General features: G+C 50.3%; 1 protein-coding gene across 15 annotated transcripts in view; it reads left to right on the top strand.

The window, feature by feature from the left end:
- Positions 1-13389, top strand: part of TSC1 (TSC complex subunit 1) — a 50742-nt gene that overhangs the window by 18128 nt on the left and 19225 nt on the right. For all 15 annotated transcript variants that reach the window (XM_058693690.1, XM_058693681.1, XM_058693682.1 and 12 more), the window contains 5 exons: positions 1149-1252; positions 2246-2398; positions 4832-4976; positions 6498-6652; positions 7022-7095. In XM_058693690.1, the coding sequence (XP_058549673.1) occupies positions 1149-1252; positions 2246-2398; positions 4832-4976; positions 6498-6652; positions 7022-7095 (631 nt within the window). The remainder of the gene's footprint in view (positions 1-1148; positions 1253-2245; positions 2399-4831; positions 4977-6497; positions 6653-7021; positions 7096-13389) is intronic.

Below are 13389 nucleotides of genomic sequence, written 5' to 3' on the forward strand. Positions count from 1 at the left end.
GGTCCCCATCACCAACTGAAAAGCATGTACCATGTGTCCCACTTAACAAGAGTCTGAATTTCAGGGGCGCCTGGATGGCTCAGTCGGTTAAGCGCTGGACTTCGGCTCGGGTCACGATCTCACAGCTCGTGGGTTCGAGCCCCGCGTCGGACTCTGTGCTGACAGCTCGGAGCCCGGAGCCTGCTTCAGATTCTATGTCTCCCTCTCTCTCTGCCCCTCCCCTGCTCAGGCTCTGTCCCTCTGTCTCTCAAAAACAACTAGGCATTGAAAAAACCAAACGAGTCCGTATTTCCTTATAGCCTTGGAGAAACTGGAAAACCCAAGTACCCTTCAGTAGATGACTGGTTAAATTTCTCACGCAGAGCCAGGCAGTGGAGCGCCAGGAGGTCAGTGAGGAAAATGAAGTAGGTCAGAGGTGCCATCATGGGAGGGTGCCCGCACGTCGTTAAGTGGGAGAAACACACACGTACGCGGACCGTGTGACTGTGGACGTGAACGCACGCATGTGCACGGTGTGATTAGCATAGTAGGAAAAGGTTTGTGAGGGGGTGTGTGCCAAACTCTCGGAAGAGTGGGTTGGGAGGCTGGTCGTAGAGGGCACTTTCCTTTTACGTACTTGCGTGTAACCTGAATTGTTAACGATGGACGTGGATTGATTACAGTTTTATTGTATCTTACTATTATTTTTTAAAGGTTTACTTATTTATTTTGAGAGAGAGAGAGGGAGAGAGAATGAGTGGGAGAGGGGCAGAGAGAGAGGGAGAGAGAACCCCGAGCAGGCTCCGTGCCGTCGGCACAGAGCCCGACAAGCCTCCATCTCATGAACTGTGAGATCAGGACCTGAGCCGAAACCAAGAGTCTGACGCTTAACTTGCTACGCCACCCAGGCGCCCCTACGAATTTTTAATTATCAAAAGCAATAAAAAGAGAAGATGGCATTTCAGTGCTTTTATGGATATTTAGGCAGGTAAATTTGATATTATCCTGTTAAACCCAGATTAACTCAAGGGGGCAAAAATAGAATGCCCTGTGTAACTTTGGGTAGCATATGAGGAAACATTTTCTGGATTTTGTGCCAGGCGCCACGTGAGGTAAGTTTAGAACGCTAAAGGAAATAACTGTTTCCAACCGCCCTTTCCTTTGTCCAGACCGCGGTCCGATGCTCGTCAACACCTTAGTGGATTATTACCTGGAAACCGGTTCTCAGCCGGTATTGCACATCCTGACGACCCTGCAGGAGCCGCACGATAAGGTAACCGCTGGGGCGTCGTGGGGGAGCGCCGAATCCCTTCTCTACCAGCACGACGGCCTCTGCGCACACCCGCTGTGCCGTCTGAGAGCTTGCCGCCTCGGCTTCTCCAGAACACAGATGACCCCGTTCCCGCACTGTAACTACACAGGAAAATGATTTGCGGAATTTATGGTTCCCGAGACGTTGACAAAAGAAAGCATATTTCGTAGGTTTCCTAAGATGTTGCTGTTCCAAGAAAGCCTGTCGTCCCCGTGCTGTAATTGTCCACTGACAGTTTGACCCACGAGGTACCCATGATCCCGTCATGCTGGCAGTAGGGCTTGAGACTCAATCAACGTGGGGAAATCTGTGGTACAGGTGGCTGACGGGGCTGATTGACGAGCCCTGTTTGCCGAGCACCAGGTGCCTGGAGGGCTCCTCCGTGTTTTATTTTTGTGGGCGGCGGATGATTGCGGACTTTGGTAAGTGCTGAGATCCTCAATGCGAGTGGCTTCGCTAGGATTCGGAGGCCTTGCCGCCGTGTGCCCTTTCCAGTGTGTCTTGTTTTGTTTTGCTGTTTTTCTGGGCTGAGTTTTAACTTCTCGACCACCTGATTTATATTTGGGGCCAAACCACACGGACGGGGCTCCAGCGGCAATAAGTGGCTACCGCGGGACCCCTCCCAGCTTCAGCGACCCTCCGCAGGCTTGGGGCCAGTGGGTACTGGAGGAAGTGGCTTATTTGCACTTGACGAGAGGGTCCAGGAAGGAGCCTGCTCCCCTTTTTTCTAGACTTGCCAACTGACTGCCTTGTCTCAGGCCAAACACGACCGACCATATTTCGTTTGCCAGTGTGGTTTTTAAAAATCTTTTGTTTGATCGAGGTCTTGAGGGGCTGGAGTAAACCGTCGCCACCTCGGTTCGTGTCACCCCCATACGTTCACATGAGGATCTCCCCCCGCCCTGCCTCCCAGCCTGGCTGAGACGCGCGTCCCCTCTTCTTTTACATTTTCAGCACCTCCTGGACAAAATGAACGACTGTGTGGGCAGAGCCGCCTCGCGGTTGCCCGCCCTGTCGTTGCTGGGCCACGTCATCAGGCTGCAGCCGCCCTGGAAGCACAAGCTGTCTCAAGCACCTCTTTTGCCTTCTTTGCTCAAATGTCTCAAGGTACGATGCGTGCAAGGGTTGGGACGGAACGGCTTTCTGAATGTCGTTTCTGCGAGTCTCGGTAACTGTAAAGCAAGCGAGCTAGACGTTGAGAGTTTAGGAACTTTTAGTGTCTGGCTTTCCTGGAACATAAGGTAATCCACAGTTGGTACTCAGTAAGTCCTCCGAGCGTCCCGGTGACGGTCCCGTATCTTCTGTCCAAGCAAATGTGGCAATACTTCAGGTCGGTTCGAGATGACATTATCCCAGCCCTCTTTTTTTTTTTTTTTTAATTTTTTTTTTTTTAACGTTTATTTATTTTTGAGACAGAGACAGAGCATGAACGGGGGAGGGCCAGAGAGAGAGGGAGACACAGAATCCGAAGCAGGCTCCAGGCTCCGACCTGTCAGCACAGAGCCCGACGCGGGGCTGGAACTCACAGAGCGGGAGATCGTGACCTGAGCCGAAGTCGGACGCCCAACCGACTGAGCCACCCAGGCGCCCCAATCCCAGCCCTCTTTGATTCCATCGTTGTCCGGTCTTCCCTCAGTTAAGCATCTGGATTCTCTTTGGGGGAGCCCTTATTTCTAAATTCCCGTTTAGCGAGTAGAAAAATGGCCAAGCGCTCTTTTTAACCATTTGGGAGTGTGCTTTACTTGCAGCTGTAATTACAGTTTTGTTGCTAGAAGGCCTACTGAGTCGCATTCTCCTTTTTGCACGAAATTTAGTGCAATTTGTCTACACAGCGAGTCACAACCTGAATAGAACTTTAGGTTTTAGTTTTGACAGTGGCTTGCTGAAATACTCAAGGCTATTTGCTGAATCTGTTCTAATTCCTGGACTTGTTTCCTATCTATAAAATAAGAAAATGTGGTGAATGTTAACTGCCTGTACCTCACAGAGACGTGAAAATATCCAGCAGTATTTGTTTCTGGGTGGCAGTACCTCTCGGTCATCTGATACGACAGATCGATTCTTGTCTCTGCCAACAAGGGTAACTTTCATTACCCCTAGAGGTGGATCCCAAGGAGTCACATTGGTAGGGTATCGTAAAAACAGGCATTGAACGTTAAGAAAAAAATAGGAACGATTTTAAAAACTTAATTTTTTTAAGTGAATGACTCTGGTGAGACTGTAACTCCATTTTGAGGCACACAGCTTAGTTCAGATTGTAAAATACTTACCTTTTCCAAATGGGTGAACTTTAAAATTACTCCTGGACTGTTAGCCAGGCCCTGCTAGACTATTTTCCTCGACAAAATTAGGGTTAGTCCTTTTTACTGGAACTGGTTACGTAGTCTTGATTCAACTACCAGTATTTTGCGTTCTTCGTGTTAGATCGATACCCGCCATGACGAAAGGCTTAGTGCTTAATGTGACAACTAAATCTATTTGAGACTTTATTTCCAGACTCGTAGATTTCCTTTTTTAACGGGAATAATGAATGTCTTAGCCTGCATGGCAGTCTTTTGATCAATGTCTCGTTTCTTCAATCTGAATTCTAGTTACTTGGCAAACATCCATGAGTTAGTGAGGGGTCAGGTGAGCAGCGGTAGCTATTCTGACTTGACTCAATCTGTTGGGTGTTGTGTCGAGTGTCTTCAATTGGCCTAAAGTTACAGGACTTGCTATTTAACTAAAGACGTGGTCAGAGGTCACCGTGTCTTCTTTTATCTGTTGGTCTGTGAATGCTGCTGTGGAGTTGAGCGATTAAATAGACTTGGTAGCATAACGCTAATTTTTTTCTTAAATTATATTTCTGTTGTAATCCTTTAAACGGTAGTGAAATACGTGGGGCACCTAGGTGGCTCAGTTGGTTGAGCGTCCGGCTTCGGCTCGGGTCATGATCTCATGGTTCGTGGGTTCGAGCCCCGCGTCGGGCTCTGTGCTGACGGCTCGGAGCCTGGAGCCTACTTCGGATTCTGTGTCTCCCTCTCTCTCTGCTCCTTCCCCGCTCGTGCTCGGTCTCTCTCTGTCTCTCGCAAAAATAAATAAACATTAAAAGAATTTTTTTAAAAAGTGAACTACTCGACAATATGTAGCGTTTTTGAAATTGATGTTAAAAAGTAAATATTTTTGGATTTGGTTAAATGAACAAAACCAGTAGCGTTCCTTTGTTCTGTTAAAAAGCAGCCTGTCGTGCTTCTGTCCAAGTGCTGTAAGTACAGCATCCTCAGGCTGGAGGACTTGGGCGTCCTCAGGTCAGGTTGAAGTTCCTCTCCCAGATGGGTTTATCTAGGGGCATCAGACTCAGTACAGTCAAGTCTGATTCAGTATTGTTCCCCCCAAACCTGGAGGATAAGGAAACGAGTCTGTGGTGGCGGGGGCGGGGGGGGGGGGGCTCTAGTTTGTGATCCCCTTAGAATTTAGAGCAGCTTCTTTGTGTGTTGATAGTGCTGATCCGAATGCTGGGCCTAACTGGTGTTTCTTCGTGCTCGACCTTTCCTTCTGCAGGTGGACACCGATGTCATTGTCCTCACAACAGGTGTCTTAGTGTTGATAACCATGCTACCAATGATTCCACAGTCGGGGAAACAGCACCTTCATGATTTCTTTGACATTTTTGGCCGTCTTTCGTCGTGGTGCCTGAAGAAACCAGGTAAAGGTGTCCTTACATGCCTGTTGTACCAGTCTACATGTACCAAGTAGATGCTTTTCTTACCGGTTTAACAGGTCATGAGCTGTAAGGGAAGGACAGGTAGAATTTTCTAGCTGGCATGGGTGGTCGTCACTGACCAGTTGAGGAAGTACGTTGGGTGCGGCCACTGTCAGCACGAATAAGAATCAGGACTGTGGGACACCTTCCTTATTTTGCTGGCTTAGAAGGATCAGTTGTCAGGGAAACTGGTAGGATGTAAAACTTCCTAGCTGTCGGTAAACTTCAATCTTATCAAAACACCCTCAATCCATGTCGTGGCAGTACAGGACTAAGCTTGTGGAACCTTTTTGTCTTCCTCTGCTGGTCTCTTGTCACAAAACGCAAACCTCCGGTTCTGAGAACCCCTCTCCTGTATGCGGAGGAGGAGGAGGGAAAACGCGGTGTGTCCCGAGTGGGGCGCTCGTTCTGAGCGTGGTGGGATTTTTTCCCCATGTTGGCAGGTAGTCCAGCTCTATCAAATGATTCCGAAGCTGTGGGCCTGTGATACTTGGGATCTTTTGGCGAGCCCGGCACCAGCTACTCCTGTTGCGAACATGAAGCATTAAGCCACGTGACACCGGAGGCTGGAGCTTTCTGTAGGGAATTGAGTAACAAGTGCAGGACCCGCGTGATGCTGGCTTCTTCAGTAGGCTCTTCCTGGGCGGAAAGGGGTGGTCTGTCCGCTGTTAGGGAGGAGCTTTACGGACGCTGTGGACGTTGGGTTTTCTGCGGGGTCTCCGTGAGACTTGATGAACTAAGTGCTGACTTTCCCCCGCTCTCGGCTCCTTAGGCTGGTTTCTGGATAATAGGTTTTTCGCTCCTGTAGTTACAGATCTGCATAGCTAAGACTACACACCGGTTGCAAAAGGATCTGTCAGTTCGTTTGGCCAGTATTTGAGCTCCTGTGATGTACCAGGCGCTGAGGGCCCGGGCTGAGTGAGACAGTGCCGTTCTCAAGAAACGCTGCTGAACAGGGCAGTGGAGAAGTATCATTACAAATTTTAGGCGGGGGGCTTCTGGCCGGCTCAGTCGGTAGAGTGTGAGCCTCTCGATCTCGGGGTTGTGAGGCTGAGCCCCGTGTGTGGCCTAGAGTTCGCTTAAGGTTTAAAAAGAGGTTTTAAAAAAAACCACAGCAAATTTTAGGGAGAGTGATTATCGTGAGAAAGGTCAGTGTTGTGAGAATGTCGGGTGGAGACTGGAGAGGACCGGAGAGGTTGGATCGGTAGGAGCCTTTATGGGTCACTCTCAGTAGATTGGAGTGTATCCAAAGGCCAGAGGGAGCCACTGACGGATTTTAGACGGGGGTGTCGGAGGTGCTCGGATCTGCATCTCAGCCCAACACGCTCGCTTGCTATCTTTGGAGCGAGGTGGCGGTAAGTGACCACAGGTCGTGCTGGCAGCCACGTGCTCGTGCCTGCTTTGCACTTTGCACACGTCGCCTCGCGTCCGGCTGAGTCTCCTGTCTGTGGTCTCCCGTTTTAGGCCACGTGACGGAAATCTATCTTGTCCATCTCCACGCCAGCGTCTACGCTCTTTTTCATCGCCTCTATGGAATGTACCCTTGCAACTTTGTCTCCTTTCTACGCTCTCACTACAGTATGAAGGAGAACTTGGACACTTTTGAAGAGGTGGTCAAGGTAAGTGAAGACCGCCCATTTGATACTCTGCGTCCCATGCACGCGGCCCGCGGCTGGGGCTTCCGTGTTCAGAGGTAGACAGATTTTGAGCAGAAGCTCAGCTTCCCCCGCCCAGCCCCAGCCCCAGCCCCAGGCAACCGCTGACGTGCATTCTGCCTTTGTAGACCGGCCTGTCCCAACGAACGAACGTTTCCCAGAAACGGAAGCACCCCGTACGTGGTGTTCTGGGAGTGGTGTGACGTGTCGGGTCCACCCAGGCTGTGGCGGGCGTCGGGGCCTCGTTCCTTTCTATTGTCAAGTAATGTTCCATTGTGTGGAGATAGCGCAGAGATTGAGCTTTTTGTAATTTGTCACCCCAAACTCTTCTAGCCGATGATGGAGCATGTGCGAATTCACCCGGAATTAGTGACTGGATCCAAGGACCACGAACTGGACCCTCGAAGGTATGGAAATGGAGCCGGCGACTCAGAATTTTGCAGCATCTCCCTGACAGGTTAATCATGTGATGTAGGCGATGTCCTAGATGGAGGTATTATTTGGAAACAGAGGCCCTTCTACTTAGGGAATCACAATGTTTTGAAGGACTGGTACAGCTAAAACTTTGTATGAGTCTAAAACACATTCCTCGCAGGCAGAGAATAACTCTTTCCGCAGAGTGGAGGCAGGTGCGGTGCGGACAGCTGTCCTACAGAACCCCGGGAAGGCTCCCAGCTCGGTGGCGCCCGTGACCGTGTGAGGCAGGCCATGCGGTGTGTGGTTGAAAACAAGCGGATTGTGGCAGGTGTGGACGTTGAGTTGTTAGACTCCGCCTGCGTGGAAGCAGGCCACTGCCATCCTCCGTGGGACCCTGAGAAGTTTCTGGGTGTGCTCCCTGGAGAAATCGCACTCCCTGGAGGCTTCCTCTTTGAGGATACCTGGCGTGGGGGAGGGCAGGGCTGAGTCCAGACTGAGAAGGGAAGGGAGTGACGTTCTCTGCGTGGATCTGAGAAGCCCCGCTCCTCCCCCAACTTTTCTCTGGCTCACGGCTCCCTCGGCCGAGGCTTGAACCCCTTTTGGGGAAACCGGTCCACAGATGCTGACATCTGGGGATCTCCCACTGCCCGGTCCTCTCACGGCGAACCTCACCCCGCAGGCCCTCTCTGTGCCACTCGGAGCCTCAGTCACCGTACAGCCACTTACTGTGTGTGAGAGATGCTGGCTGTGGAGAGGGAGACAGAGTGTGTGTGTAAAGTTTAACGTATCACGTGAATACCTGTGCGTGCAGCCACCGCCCGGCGTCCCAGATGAACATTCCCAGCCGTCTTTCTCCCGGTTCCCTGTCCCACTCGAGGGAGCCCACTGTTCTTGCTTTTATGTGGATCGTTCTTTCTTTTCTTTAGAGTTTGACCACATGTATTGTCGGGCTTTGGAAAGCTGATTAGGAGGCCAGGCCAGGCTAAGGAAAGGGCAGTCTTGTCACCATTAGATGAAGGTGTGCAGGAGACGCGAGGAAGAGCCCAGTGTCTGAGTGTCCACCCGGCTTCCCTCATTGAGAGTTTAGCGGAGCCTCTGGAGGGGAAGCCGGTGGGCAAGGTCATTCCCGAATGAGTCCCGAGAACCCGGGCTCACCGGAGTCCGCGCATCTGGCAAGGCCCGTGGCGAGCTCGGCTCCTGGATGTGCTGCCGGAACCTGGCAGTGTGGCTCGGTTCACGGAGGCCCGCCTCCAGGAGCGGGTCAGAGCAGTGTCCTCCTGGGGGCGCCGATCCAGGCAGAGAAGGGAGAGCGGGGCCTTGGTCAGTGCTGAATCAGGACCGACTAAGCACAGCGCATCCGGGCCGGGCTCGCCTGCACGCTGTGTCCCTCCATTAAGCAGATAGAGCGGTGGCAGCGGGGACGTGGCCGTCTGTCGCGCCTCGTGCACGGCTTCGTTCTGCCCCTCCCTGCCCTCCCCTGCGTCTCGTGACTTTTTTCCCCGGTTTGCTCTTGTTTTCATGGAGCGCACCCTCTCGTAGCCTTGAGAGAAAGGAAGCAGCTGCCCGGCGGGATGCACACCTCTAGTCCTCGTCATCCCGCACTCGGAGGGCGTCATTCCATCGCCACCCTGCCGCCAGTGTTGCCGTCGAAATCCGGAGCTGCTCTCACTCCTCGCAGGCTGTGTTGCTGTGTTCTTCTCTGCAGGAGCCTGGAGAGTCTTCTCCTTGCTCTCACGTTCTGGCACTTCCTGGTCAGAGTCCGTTCTCATTATTCAATCTGGAAACTCTTATGTTTAGGCTCTAGGAAACTCTCGTTCGTTATTTCGTGCTTGATCTCCTTGCCCCGTGGTGTCTGGCTGGCACTGTTGGTATGTGGATCGGGGCCTCAGAGAGTGGTTCTTTGCTTTTCTTTGCTCCCCTGTTTTCTTGTGTCTTTGCTCTTTGGCTCCTTCTAAAGGTTTCCTCGTTTTTAGCATTCAGTCCTGTCGCGGCTACGTTCCCATTCCTAGCGCCGTGTTTTGAACGTCTGAGAGCTTTTTACGGTTCTCCGAATGCTCCTCTTTACGGTAGCTGTTTTGGGTTTCAGGGCTACAGCCTTTCACGTCTTGGAGAAAGCTGAATGTTGTTTGTTCCCCGTGTAATCCATTGACTCCTGTTCTTTTGAAGTCTTCGAGGCTTTCTGCAAAGATCTGACAGTCTGCCTGCGTCTGGGTAAGGAGCCAGAGAGATCTGTTCACAGGGTGGGGCTCACTGCCTCTGAGCTCCTGCATGTGTCAACCTGAGCATCGCTTGGAAATACTGACGTCAGTATCGAGTTTGCTGGTGGAGTTTTTGTGGAGAAGGGTCTTCTGATCTCTAGCCTGGGGAGGGGCTGGCTGCCACCGAGGAGAAGAGGCTGGTCGTGGGAGGGGCTGGTGGTCTCGACATCCAGAGTGGACACGCTCACTTAGTGTCCTTGTTTGAGTGGTATTCACACCCTCAACTCTTTCCGGAAGAGTTCAGTAGCTCAGTCCCGAAACCGTGTCTTATCCTTTCCAGAGAATAGCCCAGATTTCTGCTGACCGGGAGCATAGAGTCGGGGAGGGGACCTCGGGACTCTAACTGCCCCTCAAATAGTTTTCACCCTATCGTCCCGATGCTAACTGGCCTGTCTACCTGTGCTCCTCTCCAGTTCCAGAAGGACTTGATGTGTAAAAATTCTGTACCTTTTGAAGGATTCTGCAGTATGAGTCAGGTTGAGTTTTAGCTTTGAGACAGAGGGAGCTTAAGGCTCTGCTTTCATGGATTTGTGGCGTCGGTTACCTCCGGGCCGTCTGCCTTCCAGTTTCAGGAACCTGTCGTGCTGTTCTCTCTTCTCCCATTCTTCTCCTTCTCGTGGGTTTATATTAAGAAGAAACGAATCCCTACCGTAGGCTTGGGGGGTTTGGGAGGTTGTACAGTCGGAGGAGTATGTTCAGTCTAGGATATGAACTTGGAAGTCTCCCAGGCCAGTTTAGAGAGCCTTGCTCCCTTCGCGTAGGCAGGGGTCATCTGGCTTTTGGAGAAAGCTCTAACCCAGAAGGCAAGAGACCAACCTAAAGAGAGAAAGCAACTAGAAAGGAACTGTGATAATCAGAGATGTCATAGCCACTGAGATGGGGCATTTGAGCACACGGAGAGGTCAGAGTGCCACGGAGGGGAGCATTCAGAGACTGAGAAAGAGCGCTTGAAAATGAAAAATGAGAGCTACTACAGTAGATTCCTTGACAAAAGTCCTGGAAGATAGAGTTGAGAGTGTCTCAGAAAACAGAATCAAAGAATAGAGAGGAGGAGTATTCTGAGCAGAAAGATACTTAAAATAACCAGTCCAGGAAGTCTGACATCTCATAAAAAAAGAGTTTTGAAAAGAGAGGAGAAAACTTTTGTGGGGTAAGAAATTGTAAAAGACACAGTAGAAGAAAATCTCCAGACGGACACGCGTTTCCAGATTGAAGGGGCTCACCTGGCACCCGGCCGCAACCAGTGAGAAAGAATGCTCCCAAGTCTCAATGTGGTGAATTCAGGACACCAGGGACAACACTTTTAGAGAGAGGAAACACCAAAATGCATCATAAGGATAAAATCGGAATGGTGTTAGCTCCTGAGACTAATTGAGACGAAAGGGTTTTCCACTTAGAATTCTAGACCCAGCCAAACTGCCTGTCAAGCGTGATACTTTTAGCTATGCAAGGACTCCGGTTTACCTCCCACCTTCCCCTCCTCAGCTAACTACTGGACCACGTGTCCCATCAAAAGGAGAGGAGAATCGGGGGAGACACAGGGTCCAGGAAACGAGGGGGCCTGACTTAGGGTCGTGGTCAAGGGAAGTCTTGGGATAACACTGCATTGCAGTGCTAAGAACAAGCGGTCTCAACTGACGTGGGAGAGAGAGGGCTCCAGAAGGGAGCTATTTAGAGAGAGGGTAATAATTCTGGCAGATTATTTGCATATCGTTATGTAAAAAATACATTAGGCATTATTTCCGAGCTGTTAGAGTAAATTTAGGAAGAATTAGATACACAGAAGACTGAGGAAAAGAAACAGAAAAATCCAACCTCTGGGACAAACTAAATCGAACAGAAAGGGAAATCTCGTGTTACACTCTTCGGCTAGCGCGTAGTACTTACATAGTCATAATGATTGTCGAAAACCGATTTTGAGAATAAAGCAACACATGATACACATCTATTGAGAGCATCAGGGAGGAGGGAAAAGGGTGTAGGGAAGTGGCCTACCTCGTCACCTACTGTCACAGGAAGTTAACAGATGATATGTGATCTGTACATCAGGAAATTGAGAGCTCAGAGCGTATTTAGAAATATGCAGGCAGGGTACCAGTTCTGCCGACAGAATTGGAAACAAAGCTTGAGGGGCGTGGCATGGGAGGGGCCTTTTAATCCTACGAAGGCTTTTGCAACTGCCGTATTTGACTGAAGGTAAGATGCCGTGGAGTACTTCTGTTTCATGTTCGCCCGCGAAAGAAAAAAAGAGGCCACAAAAACTGACACCCAACCGATGAGATTTTACTTCCCGGTTTCCGAGAGATTAAAGTACGGAGAGTCCCTTTAAGAATCGAGGAAAATACTGTGAGTGCACGTATTCGTGATGACGTCAGACATCTGAACGCATTCCTACTGTGTTACGATTCTCACTTTGTTCTCTCAAATCGACGTTCCTACGTAAGCAGCCTGATCCTTGCTCTCGCTCCGTCCCTTTGCCGGTCACGCTGAGAACACACCAGGCGGAGGCTGCTGCCCATACACACAGACACCACGGACAGCTAGCAACCGCGTAGACCGGATGTGTGGCAGTGACCTCGAACGGCTCTCCTCTTAGGGATGCTGCCTACGCCCTGGACTCTTGTTCTGTATTTGAGATCCCATTTTCAGCATCTCAGATTGAAGAACATTCTAGAACAGTTGTGGAGGAGGAGTAGATGTTTTGTTGGGGTAAACCCATGGAGTGCCCTTAGTGCTGGGCTGCTTTTCTGTAAAGTTGGGAACGTGAAAATGAGAGTCTTGCCGGATTACTGCTTACTTAGGAACCCGTATAGCGAAATTACGTGGTCTGAAAGGAAGTTTGTACTGGAGCAGGTGGATGCTGTATTCATCGTTAGGGCTTTGGAGAACATTTGGCAAATGTTGAACAGGTGGAAAGGGGAAAGACTATCACTCTTGACTTCAGTTCTTTTAGTTGGAATACTTAGTGTGGTCATATCCATCACTTTGTGGGCATATCTGTGAGTAGTTTTGAATCTCTTCTTCATTTAAGCTCATACCCTGACCATCTTATGTCACTGAATCTTTGGAAACGTGATTTTTCCAATCAGCTTTAGGAAGGTGTAGTTTACATACACTAAGATTCGTCAATTTTGTTAAGTTCTGACAAAAGTCCGGTCACGATAACGAATGTTCCGTTGCCCGCAAGTTTCCTTCGTGTCCTTTGTGGTCGGTGTCCTTCCTGACTCTTGGCAGCCATTGACCTGCGGAAAGCATGCTTTTTCATGATGGTATGATCATTTTTCTTCTCTAGAATATGTCTCCGTGGTTTGACTTTGGGTTATTTCTTTTTTTCTTTCTGCCCTATAAGCTGTGCTGGGTATCGTCCGTCCTGATGTGTGTCGATTTCCGTAAGCTAAAGCCTAGAGGTGTAATTGTGGATCACGTGACAGGAATCTTTGGACGATCTTAAACACGTTCTCGTAGGCGTTCTCTGGGTTTGAGTCTTTCTGTGGCGTCTTTCTGGTCTAGCGATGGATTAGAACTCCCCAGCCTTCGATTAGTGACCTCGAATCGACCTCTGCTCCCTGGCAGTTTCCAAGTCTCCCTGTTCTTCGATGCCCTCTGTTCTGAGGGAGATTTCCCCCTAGCGACTGCTCTGTGTAGTTCTCTTTTGAGGCTCTTTCTAGTCTTGTGTTGATAGCGTTTTGGTTTCAGATTCGTTTCTGATAATTGGACGTCACCATTTTTTTTTATTTTTTTATTTTTGGGACAGAGAGAGACAGAGCATGAACGGGGGAGGGGCAGAGAGAGAGGGAGACACAGAATCGGAAACAGGCTCCAGGCTCCGAGCCGTCAGCCCAGAGCCTGACGCGGGGCTCGAACTCACGGACCGTGAGATCGTGACCTGGCTGAAGTCGGACGCTTAACCGACTGCGCCACCCAGGCGCCCCATCACCATTTTAAATAGGGGGGCCTTAGGTCTGATTCTTAGCGTGCCAGTACCGTTTACTCTTTGGGCTGGCATGCTTCAGCCTCGTCCTTGGC

Source organism: Neofelis nebulosa, chromosome 12 (genome assembly GCF_028018385.1).
Source record: "Neofelis nebulosa isolate mNeoNeb1 chromosome 12, mNeoNeb1.pri, whole genome shotgun sequence".
NCBI classification, from domain to species: Eukaryota; Metazoa; Chordata; class Mammalia; order Carnivora; family Felidae; genus Neofelis; species Neofelis nebulosa.